At 41.3% G+C, this 20,292-nt stretch overlaps 1 protein-coding gene across 2 annotated transcripts in view; it reads left to right on the plus strand.

The window, feature by feature from the left end:
- SCUBE1 (signal peptide, CUB domain and EGF like domain containing 1) overlaps positions 1-17,543 on the plus strand; it is a 169,062-nt gene extending 151,519 nt beyond the window's left edge. For both annotated transcript variants that reach the window (XM_050325506.1, XM_050325507.1), the window contains 11 exons: positions 271-363; positions 2,270-2,386; positions 3,923-4,081; positions 5,827-6,030; positions 7,407-7,568; positions 8,781-8,948; positions 9,645-9,806; positions 11,174-11,371; positions 12,332-12,484; positions 12,966-13,045; positions 13,759-17,543. In XM_050325506.1, coding sequence (XP_050181463.1) covers positions 271-363; positions 2,270-2,386; positions 3,923-4,081; positions 5,827-6,030; positions 7,407-7,568; positions 8,781-8,948; positions 9,645-9,806; positions 11,174-11,371; positions 12,332-12,484; positions 12,966-13,045; positions 13,759-13,911 — 1,649 coding nt within the window. In that variant the 3' untranslated portion in view covers positions 13,912-17,543. The remainder of the gene's footprint in view (positions 1-270; positions 364-2,269; positions 2,387-3,922; positions 4,082-5,826; positions 6,031-7,406; positions 7,569-8,780; positions 8,949-9,644; positions 9,807-11,173; positions 11,372-12,331; positions 12,485-12,965; positions 13,046-13,758) is intronic.
- Positions 17,544-20,292: the final 2,749 nt, after the last annotated feature.

The following is a 20,292-nucleotide window of genomic DNA, read 5'->3' on the forward strand; positions in this document are numbered from 1 at the left end:
GCACCATGGAATTATGTACAGTTAACCTCGTGCCAAATCATTTATAAAATGTAACATTCCAGCGCTGGGAGAAACAAAACTCGCAGTCAGCGCTGGGAAAGCAGCAGCCTTTGGCAAATCATTTCAGCCTTTCAAAATCCAAGTTCAGCACTTAAAATGTCTCTTTAATTCAGTGGCATCGAGAAGTTTTCCCAGGCACTGAGCATTAACAGGAGAGGGTGCTCTGTGAGGGTGTTGCCCCCTGTGCTGACAGTGTGTTCTGCCCCCCAGATTCGGAGAACAGCTACACCCTGAGCTGTGGAGTCCCCGTCCAGCAAGGCAAGGCTCAGCCAAAGCGCAACACCACCCTGCCCAGCTGCCCAGGTAGGTGCTGTCCTGCTCTCCTGGGGCCTCAGGGGAAGGTGATGGATGTCCCCCAGCCCCTTTGGGAGTGGCAGGACATGGAGCTCTCGAGTTACACACGGCCAGGATTAAGGTAGCTGGTGTTTCATCAGAGAATCACAGAATATGCTGCGTTGGAAGGGACACACAAGGGTCATCAGTCCAACCCTCAGCCCTGCACAGGACCATCCCCAGGAGTCACACCGTGTGCTGAGAGTATATTTCAAACACTTCTGGAGCTCTGGCAGACTTGGGGCTGTGCCCACTGCCCTGGGGAGCCTGTTCAGTGCCAACCACCCTCTGGGGGAAGAACCTTTTCCTGAGATCCAACCTGACCCTGCCCTGGCACAGCTCCAGCCATTCCCTGGGTGCTGTCCCTGCTCCCCACAGAGCAGAGCTCAGTCCTGCCCTCCTGAGGAAATTGTAACTCCAGTGAGGTCTCCCCTCAGTCTCCTCTTCTCCAGCTGAACACACCAAGTGCCCTCAGTGTCCTCACAGGGCTTCAGATCGAAGCCCTTCACCACCCTCACTGCCCTCCTTTGGACACTCTCGAAGGGCTTCATATCTTTCTTACGCTGTGGTGACCAAAACTGACACAACATTGTGCACACATTCACTTTTCTGCAGCTCTCCTTGAGGGCTGGAGGGTGCTGAGGTGCCCTCCAGCGCAGCATTGTATTGGTTGGTCAGTGTAGGAGCAGTGGAGGTTTGAGACATATCCAGTAAGCAGAAATATTTAGAATCATTTGCTTTCCATAGTCCAGCAAGGCAGTAGCAAGCATATCAAAATGGGATTTCTTCACTGGGAGGTGAGCCAGAGGGACACATCAGGAGCACAGGAGCAGAAGACCAGGGTGGGTCCCGACCCTCACCTGCAAATCCCTTCCACAGGAGCACAGATCCTCCTGCTGGGGATTACCAATTAAAAGGTTATGAGACTTGTCTGACAAAACACTGTGTTCCATTCATCTTTTCCTCAGAAGTAGCTGTATTATTTTTGCAGAGATGTTTGGGATGGTCCTGTGCAGGCCTGAGAGTTGGCCTCGATGATCCTTGGGGGTCCCTTCCAACCCAGCATATTCTGGGATTTCGAATTGTTTATAAAAGCTGATACTCAGCATTAAAAAAAAAAAAAAAAAGGTTGAAGTCTGGCAAAATTAGAAGCAGCTGAAACAACATCCAGCAGTGGGAAGTGTCAGCCCACTTTACATATCATTACCTGCTGTGCTTCTCCCATTTCTGCCAGTTCTCTAAGCGTGCATTTGGGATGTGTTAGGAGGTACAGTGCTATGGAGGGAGGTGACATGGCAGCAGATGTGTCTACCTGTGGCACAGGGACAGGCTGCCTCTACAGTCCTGGTTCTAACCGCCTTTAGAACAAGGCTGGGATTTAAAGCTGAAAAATCAAGGTTGCTGGCCATAGACTGCAGTCAAATAAAGGTGTTTCCTTTGGATGGTTTTCAGCTGCCACTAAATTAATCTTATTCCTGGCTGGCATTAACAGAACTGCAGCCAAGTGACATGGGAAGTCACAGAGAGAAAGCTGGGGGTGGGGAGAAGGTAGGAATTAATCTTTTTCATAGTAAAATGAATTCACTTAAAATCCAACAAGATGTGCTGGAGGAGAGGTGTATGTTCAGAGCATGTGTGATACCAGCAAATTCCTTGATCTCTCTGGGCTCAAGGGTAAGTGCTTCTGTGAAGAAATGAGCTTATGGAGATGCATCCCCTTGTACAAGGTGTGTAACTCTTGGGCTGCCTCTTTTCCACGTCACAGGAAAGCTTTTGAGCCTGCTTTTAAAAACAAATTTCAGATTTCATTTCCTCTGCATCCCAAACGATAGCTTTTCCTTTTTCTTTTTTTTTTTTCCCCACTTTACATCAACAGATTCATTAGCCCCTCCAATCAAGCAGAAAGCTCGTTTTAAAATCAAAGATGCAAAATGCCATTTACGGCCTCGCAGCAAAGAAAAAACAAAAGATTCTGGGAAGCAACCTGTTTCAGGTGGGTGGTTTCTTCAACCTGTAAATTTTTTTGTTTGGTTTGCATGTTTTGTTTTCACACTGTGAAAGGAAGAAGGAATGGTTTTCATATTGGGATCTGAATTTCAGTTCAGGCCAAGATTCTCAGTGCCTTGGGAAACAAAAGCTCTTATTTATTTGCTCTGTGCTGGATTAGTGACCTATTGTAGCAGCAAAGACAACCCCTAAGCAGGAAAGTTATTACCAAAATCTGATGTTACACAGCCTCAATCTTTTGTTATGATGCAGTGAGTACTTACGATGTTAGAAAAAAATATTCAGAAGATTTAGATGTGATTGTAAAACATGTGACATTAAAAAAGTTTGTGTCACAATGAAAACAAGTAATTGAATGTTTTCAAAACTTGTCTGACTAGGTATGTGTTTTATTGTTACTAGTTTTGAACACCACCACTTTTAAGGTGGAAAAAAAGGAGATTTTAGAAGTTACGTATTTAACAGATTCCTTGAGACATTTATATCTTACTCTGCATCCCCTTGATGCCATGACAGGGACAAATCAGGAGTGTTTGGGTGTCATTTCCACAGCTTTAAGTGTTTGGAGTTTATGTCAATTTAATATTAATGCTAAATGTTTTGTGGATTTTAATATCATTATATTTGTGTAATTGCAACAGCTTATATTGTGGTTTAAAGCAGTTTAGCAGCTTACACCAAACACCTATGGGTGATATATTTTCTGTTGTGAATTTGGCTTACCACCACTTATGCCAGTGAGTGAGGAGTTGTATGTAAGCCATGAACAGAGAAAAAATAGGTATTTAAAAAACAGCTATTAAAAAAAAAACCAAAAAACCCAAAACAAAACAAAACCCCCCACAAAAAACCAAACAAAAACACAAACAAAAAACCAAAACAAACAAACAAAAATAACCACAAAAAACACAACCAAAAACTCAAAGGTTTAAGTATTTTATTTTTAAAATTTAGACTGATTTTCTCTTTACCCTGAAATCCAGACACTTACGTCACTAATTTTGCAAGTATTGGCTTAAAACAAGTCTCAGCCATCAAGGTGCTTATGTGTTATGCTGTCTTTATGCATTGCTTTCTCTTCCTAAGATGTGATTATCAGACCCATTTTTGAAGTCGTAGAAGTTGATTTTTTTTGATCCTTTCATTCACCATGGATTTCTTGGATGCATTTGCTTGCCTTGCCTTGTGGTTGTTATGTCACCTGAACCTCTGGGTCTGAGAGGAAGGATGATATCACACAGCCACGCTCTGGGAATGAAATCCTTCCGGTGGCCTGAGTGCTCCAGATTCCTCCCTGACCTGGAGGGTCCCTCACCCACAACAATCTGTGATTCCTGCTCAGATGAAACCTTCCAATATATTTTCCTCACCTTTCCTATTGCACAGAGGAGGAGGTGTCTCACCACACACGTGAAATGCTGTGACTCGCTGCATTCGCGATAACCCAGATGTTGCCTGTTAGCCTGTCACTTGCTGCTTTGCCACTTGATTTCTTCTCTGTGTTGCTTCTCTTCCTGCAAAGGAGGCCAATTCCCTTGCACAGACAACTGCCAGGTGACCTTTGTGAACCTCAAGTGCGATTCCTCCAAGAAGAAACGCCGAGGCCGCAAGTCCCCGTCAAAAGAAGTGTCCCACATCACTGCAGAGTTTGAAGTGGAGATGAAGTCAGAGGAAGTCTCAGGTTTGTGAAAGATCTGTCTGTGGAGGGAAATCAGTATTTAGTCCCTCAGCGTGTTGTTAAAATCTCTTTGATGCTATTTCACCCTGCAAATCTTTCAGCACGAGGCTCATTCCACAGCCTTTCCAAACTCCAGAGGTTCAGAGATTCAGTTGAAAAGGATCAGGTGTGAAATTAGGCCAAAGGAACAAAGATTGAATCTGCAGCAAAATTCCTTCAAAGCCTTGAGTTAAGACATGTACTTTAATGCAGTCTGATTTCCTTGAACAGAAGAAGGGCTAATGGATGCACAGGGAATGTCAAGATTGTGTAGAAGTTCTGCAACAACAATGATAAGAATAGCTTCCAAAAATGTAAGTGGCTGAAACTTCACTCTGAGATTCAACCACTTCTATCAGACCGCTGGAAAAATCATGTTTTCATAACAATCTTCAGGAAGAAATATTATTGCTTCACACGATTGAGATGGAGCATTATGTTACACATTCCAGCCAGAGAAAATATGTACTGAATTCTGTAAATATGTCAGCCCTCAAAGGCAGATTCCTCAGCCTTGGGGGGGCAGCTCACTAGCCAAGTGATTCAAACAGTAACAGTAAATGTGCCTGTGAAAGCACCTTTCTTTTTGTCACTAAGGTATTTTGGTCAGGGAAGTGGCAAGAACTCCTGATCAACCAAGGAAAGCGTGGGCAGAGAAAATTCAGAAACATTAGTGGTGGCAGACTGGAAGTACAACACAGTAGGGTGGCAAATTTGCCCCCATGGGCAAAGCCCACAGGAGGCACAGTGTGAGGGATCACTGGCAGGAAGTTTCCTGCAGTGTTTGCAGAAGGGAGGTTTGAAGGAAAGCCAGCACTAGAGGAGCAAACACTTCTGTATTGATACTAGAAATCTTGCCCTGATTTCTTCTTCAAATGCCTACTGAATTATTCACACACAGCTTTAATCTGCATCTCTTTTGATGCTCCTCGTCCTCCCACCTGGCTTGCCATCACGAGTGTTTTATTGTCCTCAACTTATCAGGAGCTCAGGGACAGCCAGTGTCGTGGCTGGGAGAGAAAGCTGTGGCCAAACCAGCAGGACAAGAGCGGGCTGGAAAGTAAATAATCAGTGGCAGCCTTGCTGAATTCACAGGGGTGGTGGCAAAGCAGTGCTGAGGGGAGGTGTGGGCTGGAGGGTCAGCTGAGCACGTTAATGGCATCTTGTTAAAGCATCTGCTTCAAGCATGTTCAAGCCCTGTGTGACTCCACGTATTCTGTGTCTTGTGTTCATGTGTGTATTTAAGTAGGGGTGTTTCATGTGTGCTTAACTCTACCAGACATCTTAATTAACCTTTACCAGGGAGGTTTGGTGGAAAGCAAAATAACTGCTTGCAAACGTTGCAGACTGCTTTATGCCATTAGTAACGATGGAACACAAACTTAGAAGCAAATTGGAATCCTGGACTGCAGCAGAATTCTCAGGGAGGTCTGAGTGCTCTCTGCAGCCCTCTCCCTGTGCACTCAGTATAACCTCAATGCTGCTATCAACACTCAGAGTGCACTTGGCGGGTCATGAAGCTGTGATGGACCTCAGGGCACTGTCCTGGCCTGATCTTGAATCCAGTGAGCTGCTGCTTCAATTTATATGGAGAAGACAGTGAAGCAGACAGAGGTGTCACAGTGCAAGGCAGGCTGAGCTCTTTGTTAAGCACCTCTTTTAAACATGAATCTCAATTGCTTCTAGTTTTGTTATCATTTCCCATCTAGACACCTGTAACATTGACTGTGTTCGGAAAAGGATGGAGCAGAAGCTGCAAACTGCAATCAAAACATTGAGGAAATCTATTAATAAACAGCAATTTTACATTCAGTTTTCTGGGACAGAGTATGAAGTGGCTCAGAAGCCAGCTAAAGCTACTGAGGGGCACGAAGCTTGCAGTACAGGGCAAGTACTGCAGGATGGAAAATGTGGTAAGTGCAAACAACTCGAATATCCAGCCATATCCCCTCCCCCCTACCCCCAAAACCAGCCATCCAAAATTACCTTTTCCCTGGTGGAGCAGGGGGGAAATCTCTGAGATAACGATTTAGATCAGTATTACTCAGCATCTGTGCATGGTCCATAAGGCTTTGAAGGAAGGGAATTCATTAGAGGGCTGCAGGAAAACAAAAGCATATACATGGATACATTCCCATGGTAGGTATCAAAACCTGCCACAGGGCAGTGTTGGCAGTTGGTTCCCAGTTGCTCCCAGCATCTTATGAAAACATGATTACAGTGCTGTAAAACAATAAGATAATGTTTGCCTAGATGTTATTTATTTACTTTTATATCACCTCTTTCGCTCTCCTCACCACCAAATAATCTGTGACCCATGGATATATTTATATTTAATGCCCAAGAGGTCCATTAAAAAGTAAACTGCAGAAACCTATTTTAACTTTACATAAAATACCTAATGCCTTTAAGCCTTTTCCCACGTTACCAGGCTCTAGTGCTTTGCTGGGGGCAGTGTGCTGGTGCAAACTTACTGATGGCAGTTCTCAGCACTGCAAGCTTTCTCATCACCTACAGACACCTTTTCAAAATCAGCATATCTGTTTTTCCAGCTTTTTAAATCACCAGGTGATTTACAGGCAGAAAGAAGTGCATATCTGAGAGGTGCTGCCAGTGAGGCTGTGTTGATCATATGGGAACAGTGATTTAGAAACTGTATTTGAAAGACTGTTGCTGTTGGTCTCTAGAAAAATGTGCATTGCAACCACCTCTGTCCAGCAGAGGAACATGTTTCATGCAGTTATGTGCCCTGTTGCAGCAGGAAAAGCATCTGTGCTCATATCTGTGTCTAAAACACTTTACAGTTGGGGTGTTTTGAGTGTCAAGACACATAAAATATTACATGGGATACACTGCCCTCAGAGAAATCTCTAGAACTGATCTCAGGAGACAGACTTTTTGTAGTCACCTGTCATAAAACAAGCACAGAAATGCACCTGGTGTAAAGTAAAAGCTCACATTGCTTCCCATACGTTGTTCAACTGTTTTAATAAACTGCAATATACTGTTTTAAGGCTGCATCAGCTTTATAAACATCTGTGTGATGAACACTTGAGCACAGCACAATGCCATTTAATAGTTTAAACAACAGAAGAAGGACTTTATCCTGATGTAAACTGACCACAGTGGAGATGGGTCTGCTTGCATCAAGTGAGGATCCTGCTCTAACACGTGCAGAAATTACCCACTGTAATACCTGGGCCAAAGAGATCCATCTTCTCTGAAATGTTTTGATATAAATGTGATGAAAATGACAATCCTTATGTAGATTCCCCTTCTCTCTCCTCAGTTACCTGCAGCACGGGCACCTTTTATAGCGGAGAACACAATCAGTGCGTTCCTTGCTCCCCAGGAACATACCAGGACACAGAAGGACAACTCACCTGTGAGCCTTGCCCAAGTAACGATGGACAGGGAGTAGCAGGAGCCCGGAACGTGTCAGAATGTGGAGGCAAGTTTAATTTGAATCCCAAGGGAGTAGGTGTTGCCACCACCTCCTTGAGGCGTGGGGGCTTAAATGAAGGGGGAGCAATCCACACTTCTGCCTTGTGGGGGTAACTTTGAAACTCACCCATGTAATTTACAATTAGTGCTTTCTCCCAGGATACCCAAAGTGAACACATGATGAATGTCACTTAAGAAATTGCTGGTTTTTCCCACTGGGTAAAAAATAACTGGTGTCTCCAGTCCAAACATGTAATAGATTTACTGATTTTTGCTGATTTATTGTATGAAGGAACTGTCAAAGGAAAAATCTTGCCATGCCTGTGCATCTTTGCTCTGTTTATATGTATTTATCCCAAGTCCAACAAGAACAGCTTATCAAAATAAAATCTGAGTTTATAAAGGTTGACTGTGGAATACTGACAAAAGCAGCACAACTCCTAGAGGAAAAAGACTTTTGTTTCAAGGCTTGCATTTGAATTATTGTTCTGCACAGCACCAACAAGAAGGCTGGCACCTTCTCACAGAAGCCACTCCTGTAGCCCCCTCGCTACCAAATCCTGGCCGCTCCAACCCAATACATGTGCTGTGATACTTAATTTTCATGAGATCCGTGTAGATATGAGGCCAAAACATGACTTAGTCAACCTAGTCAATTTGGGGCATTTCTCAGGGAAATCACCTCAGATCTATTTTGCTGGCAATTTCAGTACAAAAGGCAAGTTAGTTCATTCTAGGAATGAATAGGAAGATTGTCTTCAAACTGGTAACATAATATTTCTCTGAGCTCTGTGTCACAACAGCTGACAAAGTGCTTTGAAATACTCAGACAAGAGACTTGGTGAAAGTACGAAGTATTTTAACAAAATCTTAATTAAAAAAAAAAACTACACACCAAAAAAACAAAAAAACAAAACAAAACAAAACAAAAAAACCACACAAAAAACAAAACAAAAAAACAACAACAAAAAAAACAAACCAAACAGAGATACAGTTACCAAAAAGCATATTAAGAAACTAGTTCTATTTACTGGTGGTGTTTTTAGGAAGCAGTGACAGGAACAATACAAAACCAGCAGGTAAGATTAGGATTGGATGTGCAGCTGCCTTGATGTCACACGGTTTAAGCTGCAGGAAGCCTTGCTAAATCGCTGGTGGGTTTTATACTTCGCCCAGAAAATTCAATGCACTAATACAGAGGATCCTTTTCACTTTCTAGGGCAGTGTTCTCCTGGGCACTACTCTTCAGATGGTTTTAAACCTTGTACAGTCTGTCCTCTTGGTACCTACCAGCCTGAACCAGGGAGGACCCTCTGCTTTCCGTGTGGCGGTGGGCTGGTGACCAAATATGAAGGTGCTGTTTCCTTCCAAGACTGTGAAACCAAAGGTGAATTTCAGACTTTTTCCATGATTCACGTTCTCTCTTTTTGGTTTTCTTTGGGATTTACCACAGGCAGGTCCAGGGTCAGCACTGAAACTGGTAAGTGAATCAGCCCCACTGTATGGCAAGAAATAAACTTGCATTAGACAGTGCTTTAGCTCCCATATCTTGTATATTTTTATGTGTCACGTCAGAAAAACAAAACACTGCAGAAGTTCTAGGAAGCCAAGGACTGATTATTAATGGGCCAGGCAGAAACTGTGAGGGTGCAGCACGTTCTGTGTTCCATAATATCAACTTCCAGTGCCAGTGCTGAAGAAGGAATCTGCTCAAATGCATTTTGGTTTAGTTACTGGAATGACATGCAAACAGACAGAAGTGGAAACCTCTCTCCTGATGTTGCGAAAGTAATTTTTCTTGTTGAGGTGGGCCTGCATCAGCTTCCATTTATTATAAATTCATAGGAAACAGTGAGAGACGTGTGTGGCACTCCCTACTAGTTCATCAGGGTTTAGCTCTAGTCTTGGGATTGTAGTTAAAGATCCTTTGTACTGGGAAATGCAGGGACCTGCTGGTGTCTTTTCTGCCCTTTACACTTAATAAGTATTGCAGGACAGGGATCCTGAGGTATGTCCAGGGTAGGAAGTTCTCTTTGCACTGAAATTGCTCCTTTCTGAAAATAATACACCTCCTGCCTTGCAGTTCACTGCTCTCCTGGGCACTACTACAACTCCACCACGCACAGATGCATCCGATGCCCCGTGGGAACCTACCAGCCTGAGTTTGGGCAGAACTACTGCATCACCTGCCCTGGGAACACCAGCACAGATTTTGATGGCTCCACTAATGTTACACACTGCAAAAGTGAGTCACACTGATACGGGCTGGGGACACAGAGCACAGCTTTGGCTCTGAACTGCAGCTTGAAGGCTCCATCTCGCGGGCTGGACTTCAATTCTGTATTTCCTAGTTAGCATGTATCTACTGCCAGAGGGAATAGTAAGAACTGGGAAAACGATGAGGGAAAAAAATTGAAAAAGTACCATTTGATCCATATGAGTGTTTTAGGTTTAATATGATTTCATAGAGTGCCATCTACAGAGCCTTTAGTTTCCCCAATCCTGTAGGTTATCTAACAGTGAGGCCTATTTCTGTGTGTCTCTGTTAGAGCACAACATCCTCTCTCAGAGTTACTGCCATCTTATAATAACTATAAAATATTAGCAGAAATGGCCCTGCATTCTGCAGCTGCCAGAGAATCACTTAGGACAGTGAGATCTTGTAGGCTTTTTTGCAGTACTCAGCCTCCTACCTTTAATTACCATTTTAAATCTTCCCAAGGATTTCAGTGCAGTTTTATTTGGTCTTTTGTGAACGACTGATTCTTTTAGGCAAGCTTTTGTTTTCACCTCTACCATGCTAATTTAAGACAGTGTCTCCAATAACAATTAAGCAACGTCATCTAAACTAACTGTTCACGTGCAAAGCTATCGTGAGTTTTTATTCTGAATATGTGAGATGTGCCTAACCCTTCATCATTCCTAATGAAATTGGAGTAAATTATATATTTGTAAGGAATTTGAAGAAGTTTGATGATTCTCCTGCTGTCTCAGATACTCCCTGTTTTCAAGCCACTTTCTGACCTTGCACAATCTTTGATGGATTAAGCAAAATATTCAAACATATATCTAGTTTTATGTGGATGAGTAGGCCTGGAGAGATCAAGCTTAAGTGACTTGTGCCAAAATGAAGAGGAGTTTTGAAAACTCAGAAAGAAAAACTGATCCTTCAGTAGAGATTCTTTACTGGCTGCTTTAATGTGAGATGAAGCAAGGCAGATCTGTGATCAAGATCACGCTCATTCAGCCAAATCAGGTTAAAAAACAAGTGAAGTGAAACCAGGTTCATGTCAGCACAGTCTCCATGGTGACCCCTGTGCCAGTAACTCCACAGCTGGATCATGTTTACCTACCTGTGTTTCTCAGTGAAATGTTAAAGCAGCCTGAATGAGGTATTAAATCAGTTTATGCACCTGAGATTAAGCTTTTGCAAACCAGCTGGAGCAACCCTGCAGATCAAGTATTCCTTTAAAGGCTTTCCCTAAAGGCTTTTCCTCGTGCCTCTCTAAAGCCACAAGGAGGAGTTTCGACTTGCTCTTGACAGATCTAGAGAAACACCTCAAATTAGCTGATCAGCTGACGCAAATGCTAATTATTTCTGTTTCTCCCCAGACCAGCACTGTGGAGGAGAACTCGGGGACTATACTGGCTACATTGAATCACCCAACTATCCTGGAGACTACCCAGCTAATGTTGAGTGCATTTGGAATATAAACCCACCCCCAAAGAGGAGAATACTCATCGTAGTGCCTGAGATATTCCTCCCAATCGAAGATGAATGTGGTGATGTTTTAGTGATGAGGAAAAGTGGTGAGTTGCCAGACGTGGGTTGTATTTATTATTGCAAACTGACTGGAGTGGAAAGTTCATGTTGAAGGGACAGCTGGTGTTTCTAAAAAGACTGTGGAATGAAGGGGCACAGGAAATTACAACAAAACCCTACCAATAACAATTGAGTGATATTAATTAGGCAGGTTTCTTGTCTGAATCACAGAGCAGGTAATGGGCTTCTGTCTGGCCCGGTTATCACAAGGGGTAAATCACTGCCTCTCTAGAAGTCAACACAGCCATGCTAAGTTATATTGGGAGGGTCATCTTTAATCTGTACAGGTTGTCCTCTCACCCTTCATAAATACACATACACTGAAGTTACTGCTAAATCCTGGCAGTGGGTTGGTACCACTGACACCCTCAAGAACTCCAGAGTTTTCCCAGTTTTATGTGGAGTTAAGACACCAGTGAGATGCTCTCCTGTTTCCCATGGAGCAGATTCCATCTGCTGATCTGTTGCTGTATCTCCAAGAAGCACCAAACCTCTATGGGAACTGTTTATATATGGAGCTTTGTTCAAAACAGTGTATTTTACTCACTAAAATGGTGTATTTTATTTGCTAAAGCAGTTTTCACAATTTTTTGTCCTTGAGAGCCTGTGTGCAGCTGACTTGTTCTTTACCTGTCTAGAACAAGCATATGGGAACTCTGGAATTCAGTGCTAGAGAAGGAAACAAAATAAGTAACATCGATAGTAACTTTATAAATGTCAAAAATTATGCCTCACCATCTACTTAAGCTTCTTGCTGTGGGACTCCTGTTACCTTTGTGGAAAATCCTACTTCTCCTTTATAAGCAGATAAAGACTAAAACCATTCAATCACAAAAAACTTGTCAGCTGAGAAGCGTCCTGTCAATTTGACATCTCTGACCCCTAGATGAGGAAAGGTGGCAAAAAAAAACCATTTTACAAAGAGCATCATTTAACTTTGTTTCCAGCTTCTCCTACTTCAATCACTACCTATGAAACATGTCAGACTTATGAGAGACCTATTGCATTTACCTCAAGATCGAGGAAGCTCTGGATTCAGTTCAAGTCAAATGAAGGCAACAGTGGCAAAGGATTTCAGGTCCCCTACGTGACCTACGACGGTGAGAATGGAATTGTTTTCCATCTTCGTGTTACGTCTGATGTGCAGAAAATTGTCCTTCAGAATCTCTCTTACACTGCTTACAGGGGGAGGACAGTGAGGAAAAACTTCGATGTAGCTCATTTTTAGTCCATTGAATTACTTTTAGTTGTGAAGACTTTGAAATAATATAAATGTATATTGTCAGTTGTTTTTTATCCCTGGTCCTGTTTCTTCATCGGATATGCAGATAATTATCTGGGGGGAGTAATATTTCGAGGATGTTAGCATTTATAGGGACAATTCATCAGAATTACTGTTCTAAAGCAGTAGAGAATTTTCAGGAGTTTTTTAAAACTTAGACTAAAGCAGCCTGAGAGACACTGAATAATGAACTGGATGTGACATTTCTCAGCTCTGTCTTCAAGAGGAGGTCTAATGTCTGGCTGTTATCCCCCCAAAAGGTGTCCCAAACAGTCACTCAAGTGATCTTTATTTTTCAGAGGATTACCAACAACTAATAGAAGATATTGTTCGAGACGGCCGATTATACGCGTCAGAAAATCATCAAGAAATTCTAAAGGTGAGAAATTTCTGCTTTATCTGAGGCCAACCAATAACTCCTTTTACTGAGTGTTTTCCCAAAATAGTCCTTATTACCTTGAGAGGGTCATTACTTTTAAAGCTCAGGTGTGACCCCAAATTCAATTCTCTGTCTTCTGAGGTTTGTGCCGGTATTTGAAGCAGCACAAAAATCAGTGGCTCAGCTCAGTCCTTTGTGGAATCAGGAACTGAATTAAATGTGTGCTAATGTGATTAATAAGATTGTATGTTAGAAAAGTTACTCAGCCAGGAATGAAGAGCCCATTGTTTGAAGGGCCTTTGCCAGCCTCAGCCTGGCATTTCAACGTTTAAATGAGTCATTAAGTTTCCCGTGCATTAAAAAATGTGTTTACCTAAATCACTGTCCTGCCTCAACAAGACATAACCATCGTATGGAGCATTGTGAGCTGTCCATGAAATGGCTTTCCAAAGGGACTGCAGCAAGTTGGTGATTAACTCTGTCCCTCTCGGAACAAGACCTTCCAGGAATGCTAATTGTAGACAGATTAATCAGTATAAAACTCCACAGCAACACGGAGCAGTTTCTGTACTCTGCTTCACCCAGACTCAAGTGTTGCAAGAGAAACCCGATTGTTGTTCTTTAATTTCAAAACCTGGGCAGACACTACATCCAAACTCTACTTTTACCTAACATACATACATATATATATATATATATTTTGTCTTCCACAGGACAAGAAACTGATTAAAGCTCTCTTTGATGTACTGGCACACCCACAAAACTATTTCAAGTACACAGCACAAGAGTCAAAGGAGATGTTCCCAAGATCATTTATAAAGCTGCTGCGATCCAAAGTGTCCAGATTTCTCCGGCCATACAAGTAGTCCAGCGGTACTCAATTTTTGGTTACTTTGCATTCCTGTCAAATACCATCTTTCCTCCATAGTAGAAACATTTGCTAATTTGAAGGCTCTTTTTTTTTGCAGTCTTTGTTCTCAGCTGTATACGGAAGAACACCTGTAATGTTTTATAACTGTTAAAAGTCAATGTTTTGAATGGGATTTTTACTACCAAAAAAAAAAAAAATTGTGCATCCCTGAGTGCATCTCGTTGAAGATCTGAATTTGTGTCTGCACTAGGGTATCCTCACTCCCCATTTGAAATTTCACCGTGTAGAAAATATTCTTTCAAGCTTTTTATTATTCCATCGACAATAACGTTTGTCAAAGAAAGGAGGAATCTATTCCAATGTGATTAAACTACCTGCAGATAAGTTCTGTTGTAGAGAGAAGTATGTAGTATAAATAATATTTGGGTTTTTTGAATTGCACTTGAAGTTTATATTTGAATCTTTAGAAGAAAACAAAACAATCTAAATTTTGTTATTTCTCAGCTGTGGCTTGGTGGAACCTCTGTCCAAGTAGAAATCAAAAGGGAAAAACAGAAAAGAAAAAAAAAACAAACAAACATATGTATAATTTTGTTTCATGAACAACATGAGATTGAGTCCCATGCCCTTATGTCCTAATGTTTTTATCTGTCCTCTTCCAAACTTCCTCAGAGGTTTGCCACTGTGGATTACTTGATTAAAACAGATTTAGCTCTGGATTTCCGTGCCCCAGTTGGTCCCTTTAAAGGCATTTACAATAGGATGTGTGAGAAAGGAACAGCAACACCAGTAGTCTTGTTTTTCTTTCCATTAAGAGAGCATCTAATTAAGTACAATATATAAATATATAAATATATACTTCTATTTGTGGGTACATTAGTAATGTTATCTCTAGTTACTGTAAATATTATTCATGCTTAAATCTTTACTCCCACACACCCTATTTACTCATATCTATATGTAACTTTGTGTAGAGGATTAAATGACTTCTCCAAGTGCTTGTCACTTCTGTTGACACCGAACTGAAGCCTTTTGGAGTTTTATAATGCTGGATAATGGTTTACTCTGGGACAATCTCTTTCAATATATGCAGAGGAGTTGGAATCTTCAGAGACAGCCTCAACTTAGGGTCTAACAATGGGCTTTCTCTTTAATACCTACATTAACCCTCATTTCCAAATGTAACTTCTCCATAAAAGTTACCATAAAAGTTAAAGGCTGTTAAACCTAAACCTTTTGAGAGGATGTTGTCACTACTTTTATTTATTATTCACCACAAGTTATGAAAAGTGGACTTTCAAAAAAGGCATTCTTATCACTCCTGGATTCGCTGTGTGTCTAGAACAACAACAAGGAAAAAAAAATTTAATGTATTTTTTTCCCTTCTCAGTAATTATTTGTAGGAAAGAAAAATTTAAAAAGTTTTTAGGCACTCAATTCTGTGAGAGTGTATAGCTACAAAAACTACTTCAGAGTCTGACAGGTTATTCAGAGTATTCTTAAGATACATTAGAACAGGTCAGGATTGCAGCCATTCCACTGAAAGATATGAAGGAAAAGATATTAAAAACATGGAGAAAATTAACTCCCTCATTTGGTGAATTATTTACAGTGACCTTTAGAATTTCAGGCTTCGGTGAGCAGACTTTGGAACCTGCTGCTGTACAGGTTTAGTAAAATAAAAACTGCTGTACAGTTTAGTAAAATCCATGTTATTTTTAAAAAAATCCTAAAACTTTTTTCTTAATGACCATCAAGTTTGGGCATGATTAGAAAAATGAGTCAGGTCTGAATGTTTGCGGCTCTGCTTAGAAATACTCTCGGATGTGCAAATTTCTATTTCCAGTGAAAAAAGCAATAATGACAAGTGGTACATGAAGTTAAAAATGCTTTGAATTTCATACTAGATTTATAGTTACAGAAACTGGCAGTCACCAAATAGAAGGTGTGGGTTCAGCTCTCCATTTGTTAGTGTAGGATGCCTTCATTGTCAGAGGTCAGAGAACCTGTTGCTCCTACACAGTAGCAGCACGACAACAAGGGAAGTCTTCTTCCATGGAGAAGACCTGGGAACGTTTGGGAATCAAAATACACACAAGGAGGAACGTGGCTGCCTTTCAGAAAACCAGCTTTGTGAAATGGTAGAAGCAGTAGAGCACAGAACACAGAATTGGAGCTTTTACCCTGAATGTGAAATGTTGCATTTAAACATCAGAAATCCAGCCCTGCATCTGCTCTTCCAGAATTACTCATGGTATGCAGGAGAGGTGCAACAACATGTTTATGTGTTATTGCAGGAAGGCTGAAGAAGTGCCCATTTGTGATTGCCCAATTCTTTGGCACAAACAGAGCTCTTTATTTTCCATTTGCAAATGCCTGTGTGCTTAAAAGCTGCACCTGCAGCACTTACCATTTTAAGCCTCCTCTGCTTTAAACACTGCACTTATTTTTAGTGAGGTGGCGGTGAATCATCCCTAAACATTCTCACAGGCCACCAAATCACCTCCTGCCACAGTCCAGGAGCCTGCAACAATCAGAAGTTGCTAAGCAAGCCCTGAGTCGTGCCTTGAAAGCACTTAGGGCAAGGTCTGTGTGTGTCATTGGAGTGCAGGCACCATCAGGATTTGGTGTTCAATACATCGCCATCTGCAATAGCAAGATTCATTCTGCCTGAAGATTTAGCTCCTTGAAAGTGGATTTAAAACTGCTTGCAGTCTTCTTTCAGCTCCATCATACACCAGATTTTTACCTAAAGACAAATTTTTCAAAAGGAATTTATTTCCTCTTTGTGCCTCCCTCATAGAATCAAATTAGGACTACTTAAGATTTAGACTAATCTTTCCTACCCATCAGCTTCATTCTAGGGTAAGCTCACTTAAAAGTAAGTCAGTTTACTTAAAACTAGCTTTAAAAAGCCAGGTTTAGTTTAGTTTAGTTTAGTTTTAGAGTAGCTTAAATAAATACTGGATTGGTCACAGAGTTTTCAGAGCCCCCATTCTGAGTTGTCAGCTGGTTTGGAAAGAGCAGAGCTCGCCTGTGGTCCTCTGTCTGTGAGCAGAACACGAGGATGATGCCACACCAACAAGAAACATCCTTTACATGTGTTCAGCATTGAAAAAGGAAAGTCAAACCCCACCCCAGGGCCCTTTGTAAGCCTGCCCAACAGATTCAGATTTCTCAGGTCAGTCCAAACTATAAACAACCCAGTTTTAATCTTGCAGAAAACAGGTTGGGAACTTCAGGAGCAAAAGCAGGGGATGACTCTTTTCTGCAGGATCTGCTGACAGGTCTTGAGACAGTAAAACCTCCCTGCTCTGTGACAGTTCCCATGTCTGGCACTCTAAATACCTTTGGGGCTCTTAAGAAGAAGCTGGAGTGAAATCTTCAGCAGCTGAACCCAAATTTCTCAACCACCTCAGGGGTGATTTTCTGATGATGGCAGTTCCCTGGATCTGTGTCGTGAGTTCGAGTAGTTGCATTTTTTTCCGAGTTTAAAACCACTGATGGACAGGAATGGTAGTAACTGGAGGAGTTTCTTGTAGACTCTCAATACTTTGAGACTTTATTGAAATAGTTTTCTAGAACGAGAGACTGTTGTTGTAAGCACTTGGGAAAAAAAAAAACAAACAAACTTTTGTCTTCCATAAGAATTTATGGAAGAAGTGAAATTTCTGTAAGGTACTATGAGCTTATTCCTCAGAGTGAGACTTGGGTTCAGAGACAAGTCTCAGGTTTTATCATAACATCTCTCATCTGAATAGAAACAGACTGGGAAATAAACAGTGTCAAAAACCTGTTCACTAAGTAGCTGAATATATACAGTTCCAGTTTGTTATTTCATTTATTTATTCTGTTTCAGCTTTTAATCTATAAAATTAATATGTAATATACAAGAGTAAAATGTACAGAAGTACCTTTAGATGTAATAATTTAAACCATCTGTATTCAGAAAGTGGAGATAGCAAGTTATACCAACAATTGCAATTCAATTTTAGCTGAACTTCTCCATATCTAGAAAAAGAAGTGGCTTTGATTAATTAAACTTTATTTTAATGATTGTGAAAATATCTTTTTTTAGAGTTTGTTTTTGTTACTTTTTTAATTAAAATTATTTTGTAAATATTGTTTTCTATGTTTTATAACTTAGAAAGGCCATTCATTTGCATTGAAAGCAGCAGAGACTCAACATGATGATTATAAAGGTACTTTAGGAGACGGGGGTGGTTATCCTTCCAGATTATAGATCCTGTTATTCCTTCAGTCTCACTGGCATCATAGGAAGAGGTTTTTGGGGCAATTTAACATGTTCCTTTCCACAGAACTGACTGTCAAGTGTCATTCTGAACTGTTTACTGTTTTCATAATATATAAAGAATATGTATTTTAAAGTTAGTGCTACACAAAGCTCAGAAATAAAATAAAAGGGAATTCAATGGATTACAGCCAAGAATAGTAAAAAGACAAGGGAAGGTACCTCTGTGCTCCTACTGGAAGAGATAAAACCTCATATTGGATCAGCTCATAGAGCCTTTTTTAGGCAAAAAGTTCACCATCATCACGTCCATCACCAGTTTAAGCAGGAATTTCTGGTAGAATAGATTTTGGGGGAAAATACATGGCTTCTGCCCCAATTTGCTCCTTGTAAATCACTGCACAAGGGCGACATTTTGAACTGTTGACATTTTAAACTGTTGTAGATGCTGCTGGGACTTCTAAGCTTTATTACCAATGTAAATTGTGTACAAACAGTATTTCCACATGAAATGTACGATAATAGTTTAGGGCAAGGATAGCGAATAACTGTACAAAATTTGATACTTAGAAAATAAAATACAGTGCTAAGCTTTACCAATATTTTAACAATTCTGTTCAGATTTATAGTAGAAGATGTTGTTGTAAATGTACCTTATAAGAAAATACATTTCCTTTTGCCTCTGTATATTAATAGCTTTGATTTGCTACGTCAAAGCTCAAAATGAAGCATGTAATAAAACTTTTGTTAAAATCACTTTCATAATAAACATAAAATGGAATGGATAACCCCTGCCTGCTGTTTATTTGTGTACATGGACAAGAATCAGAAGAGAACTCCTCTTTTTTGATAGCATTTACATATCTTGGTCTGGTTTTCATCCCTAAGCAACAGAGAGAGCTTTTTCTTTCTCATCAAACAACTGGAGTCTGTGGGTGCTGGGCCACTGAATTAATTTCCTTCCAAACAGGCTTCAAGGAGAGTTTTTCAGAGCAGGAAGAAATGGTGGCCACAGTGAAGCACCACATCACTAACATCCCTCCAAGACCTTTAACTATTTCTTTAACTCTGATGTTACTGTGCAGGTGCCCTTTTCCACACACTTCTATTCCTCAAGAAAAGAGGAAGGAAACTCTTCCACTGGTGGCCTGGTGGGCTGTTCCCACCACAGGCTGCCAAGAAGACCTGTGACTCCTCCAAACACAGCTGCTGCTTGTCCTGCTGAGGACTAGGATGAGAGCAAGCTACGTTTGCACCCACAGCAGTGACTTAAAGAGAGATCAAAAGTGTGGGTTCAGCTTTCCTGTAGAAAAAGTGTATTTATTTGCTGCTGAATTTTACTATGGTTGTACCCTTGGGTAGTCTGGAGGTTACAGAGCAAGTAGAATCCGTACAATCAGTGGCCCACGTGATGCTGGTAATGATGAAAACAGATGATTGACAGAAAATAGACTCAGTGGCCTCAGTAGTTAGGTCTGATTTGAATCACCTTTCGCAGTGCAAGCTGTCACTGCGTGCTCAGGCAGACAGAAAGCAGAGCTGTCATTAGCTCAGTTGGGTAACACCTGGTGCAGGTTTAACAACACCTGGTGCAGGTTTGCTAACACCTGGTAGGGGTTTGCCACTCAGCAGCGAGGGCTGGTTAGGAGCTGAGCACAGCCTGTGGAGCATTGCTAGCTCTGCAGCAGCCACCTGCTGCAGGACAGGCAGGAGGCATCCCATCCATCCCAGCATCCCGCTGCATATCCTCGTTTAGCTCGTTAAGGGAAAGCATTTATTATGTGACTTTACACTCCGCTGATTTTATATACGTTGTAAATGATGTAAATGCTGTCAGCGTGACTGAGGGTGTCTCTGAAGGCTGCAGAACACCAGTTGCTGCCTTTTTTCAGGTGGTAGCAATCCATTTAGGTGATATGGGCAGTTACCTCGTTCCAAGAAGACATAACCGTTTTTATGGGAGCACGTTAAGATGGCACTCAGCTGTCCTTAACAGCTTCAGGGCTTTAAATGTGCAACAAGAAAAGGCAGCTCCTGTCAAGCACAGAGAAAAGCTGAACTCTTAAAATCCCTAAAAATCATTAGAAGTCAAACTGATTTCTGGTAACAAAGTATCTGTGTACA

Source organism: Myiozetetes cayanensis, unplaced genomic scaffold (genome assembly GCF_022539395.1).
Source record: "Myiozetetes cayanensis isolate MyiCay16 unplaced genomic scaffold, myiCay2020 scf3, whole genome shotgun sequence".
In the NCBI taxonomy this organism is placed as follows: domain Eukaryota; kingdom Metazoa; phylum Chordata; class Aves; order Passeriformes; family Tyrannidae; genus Myiozetetes; species Myiozetetes cayanensis.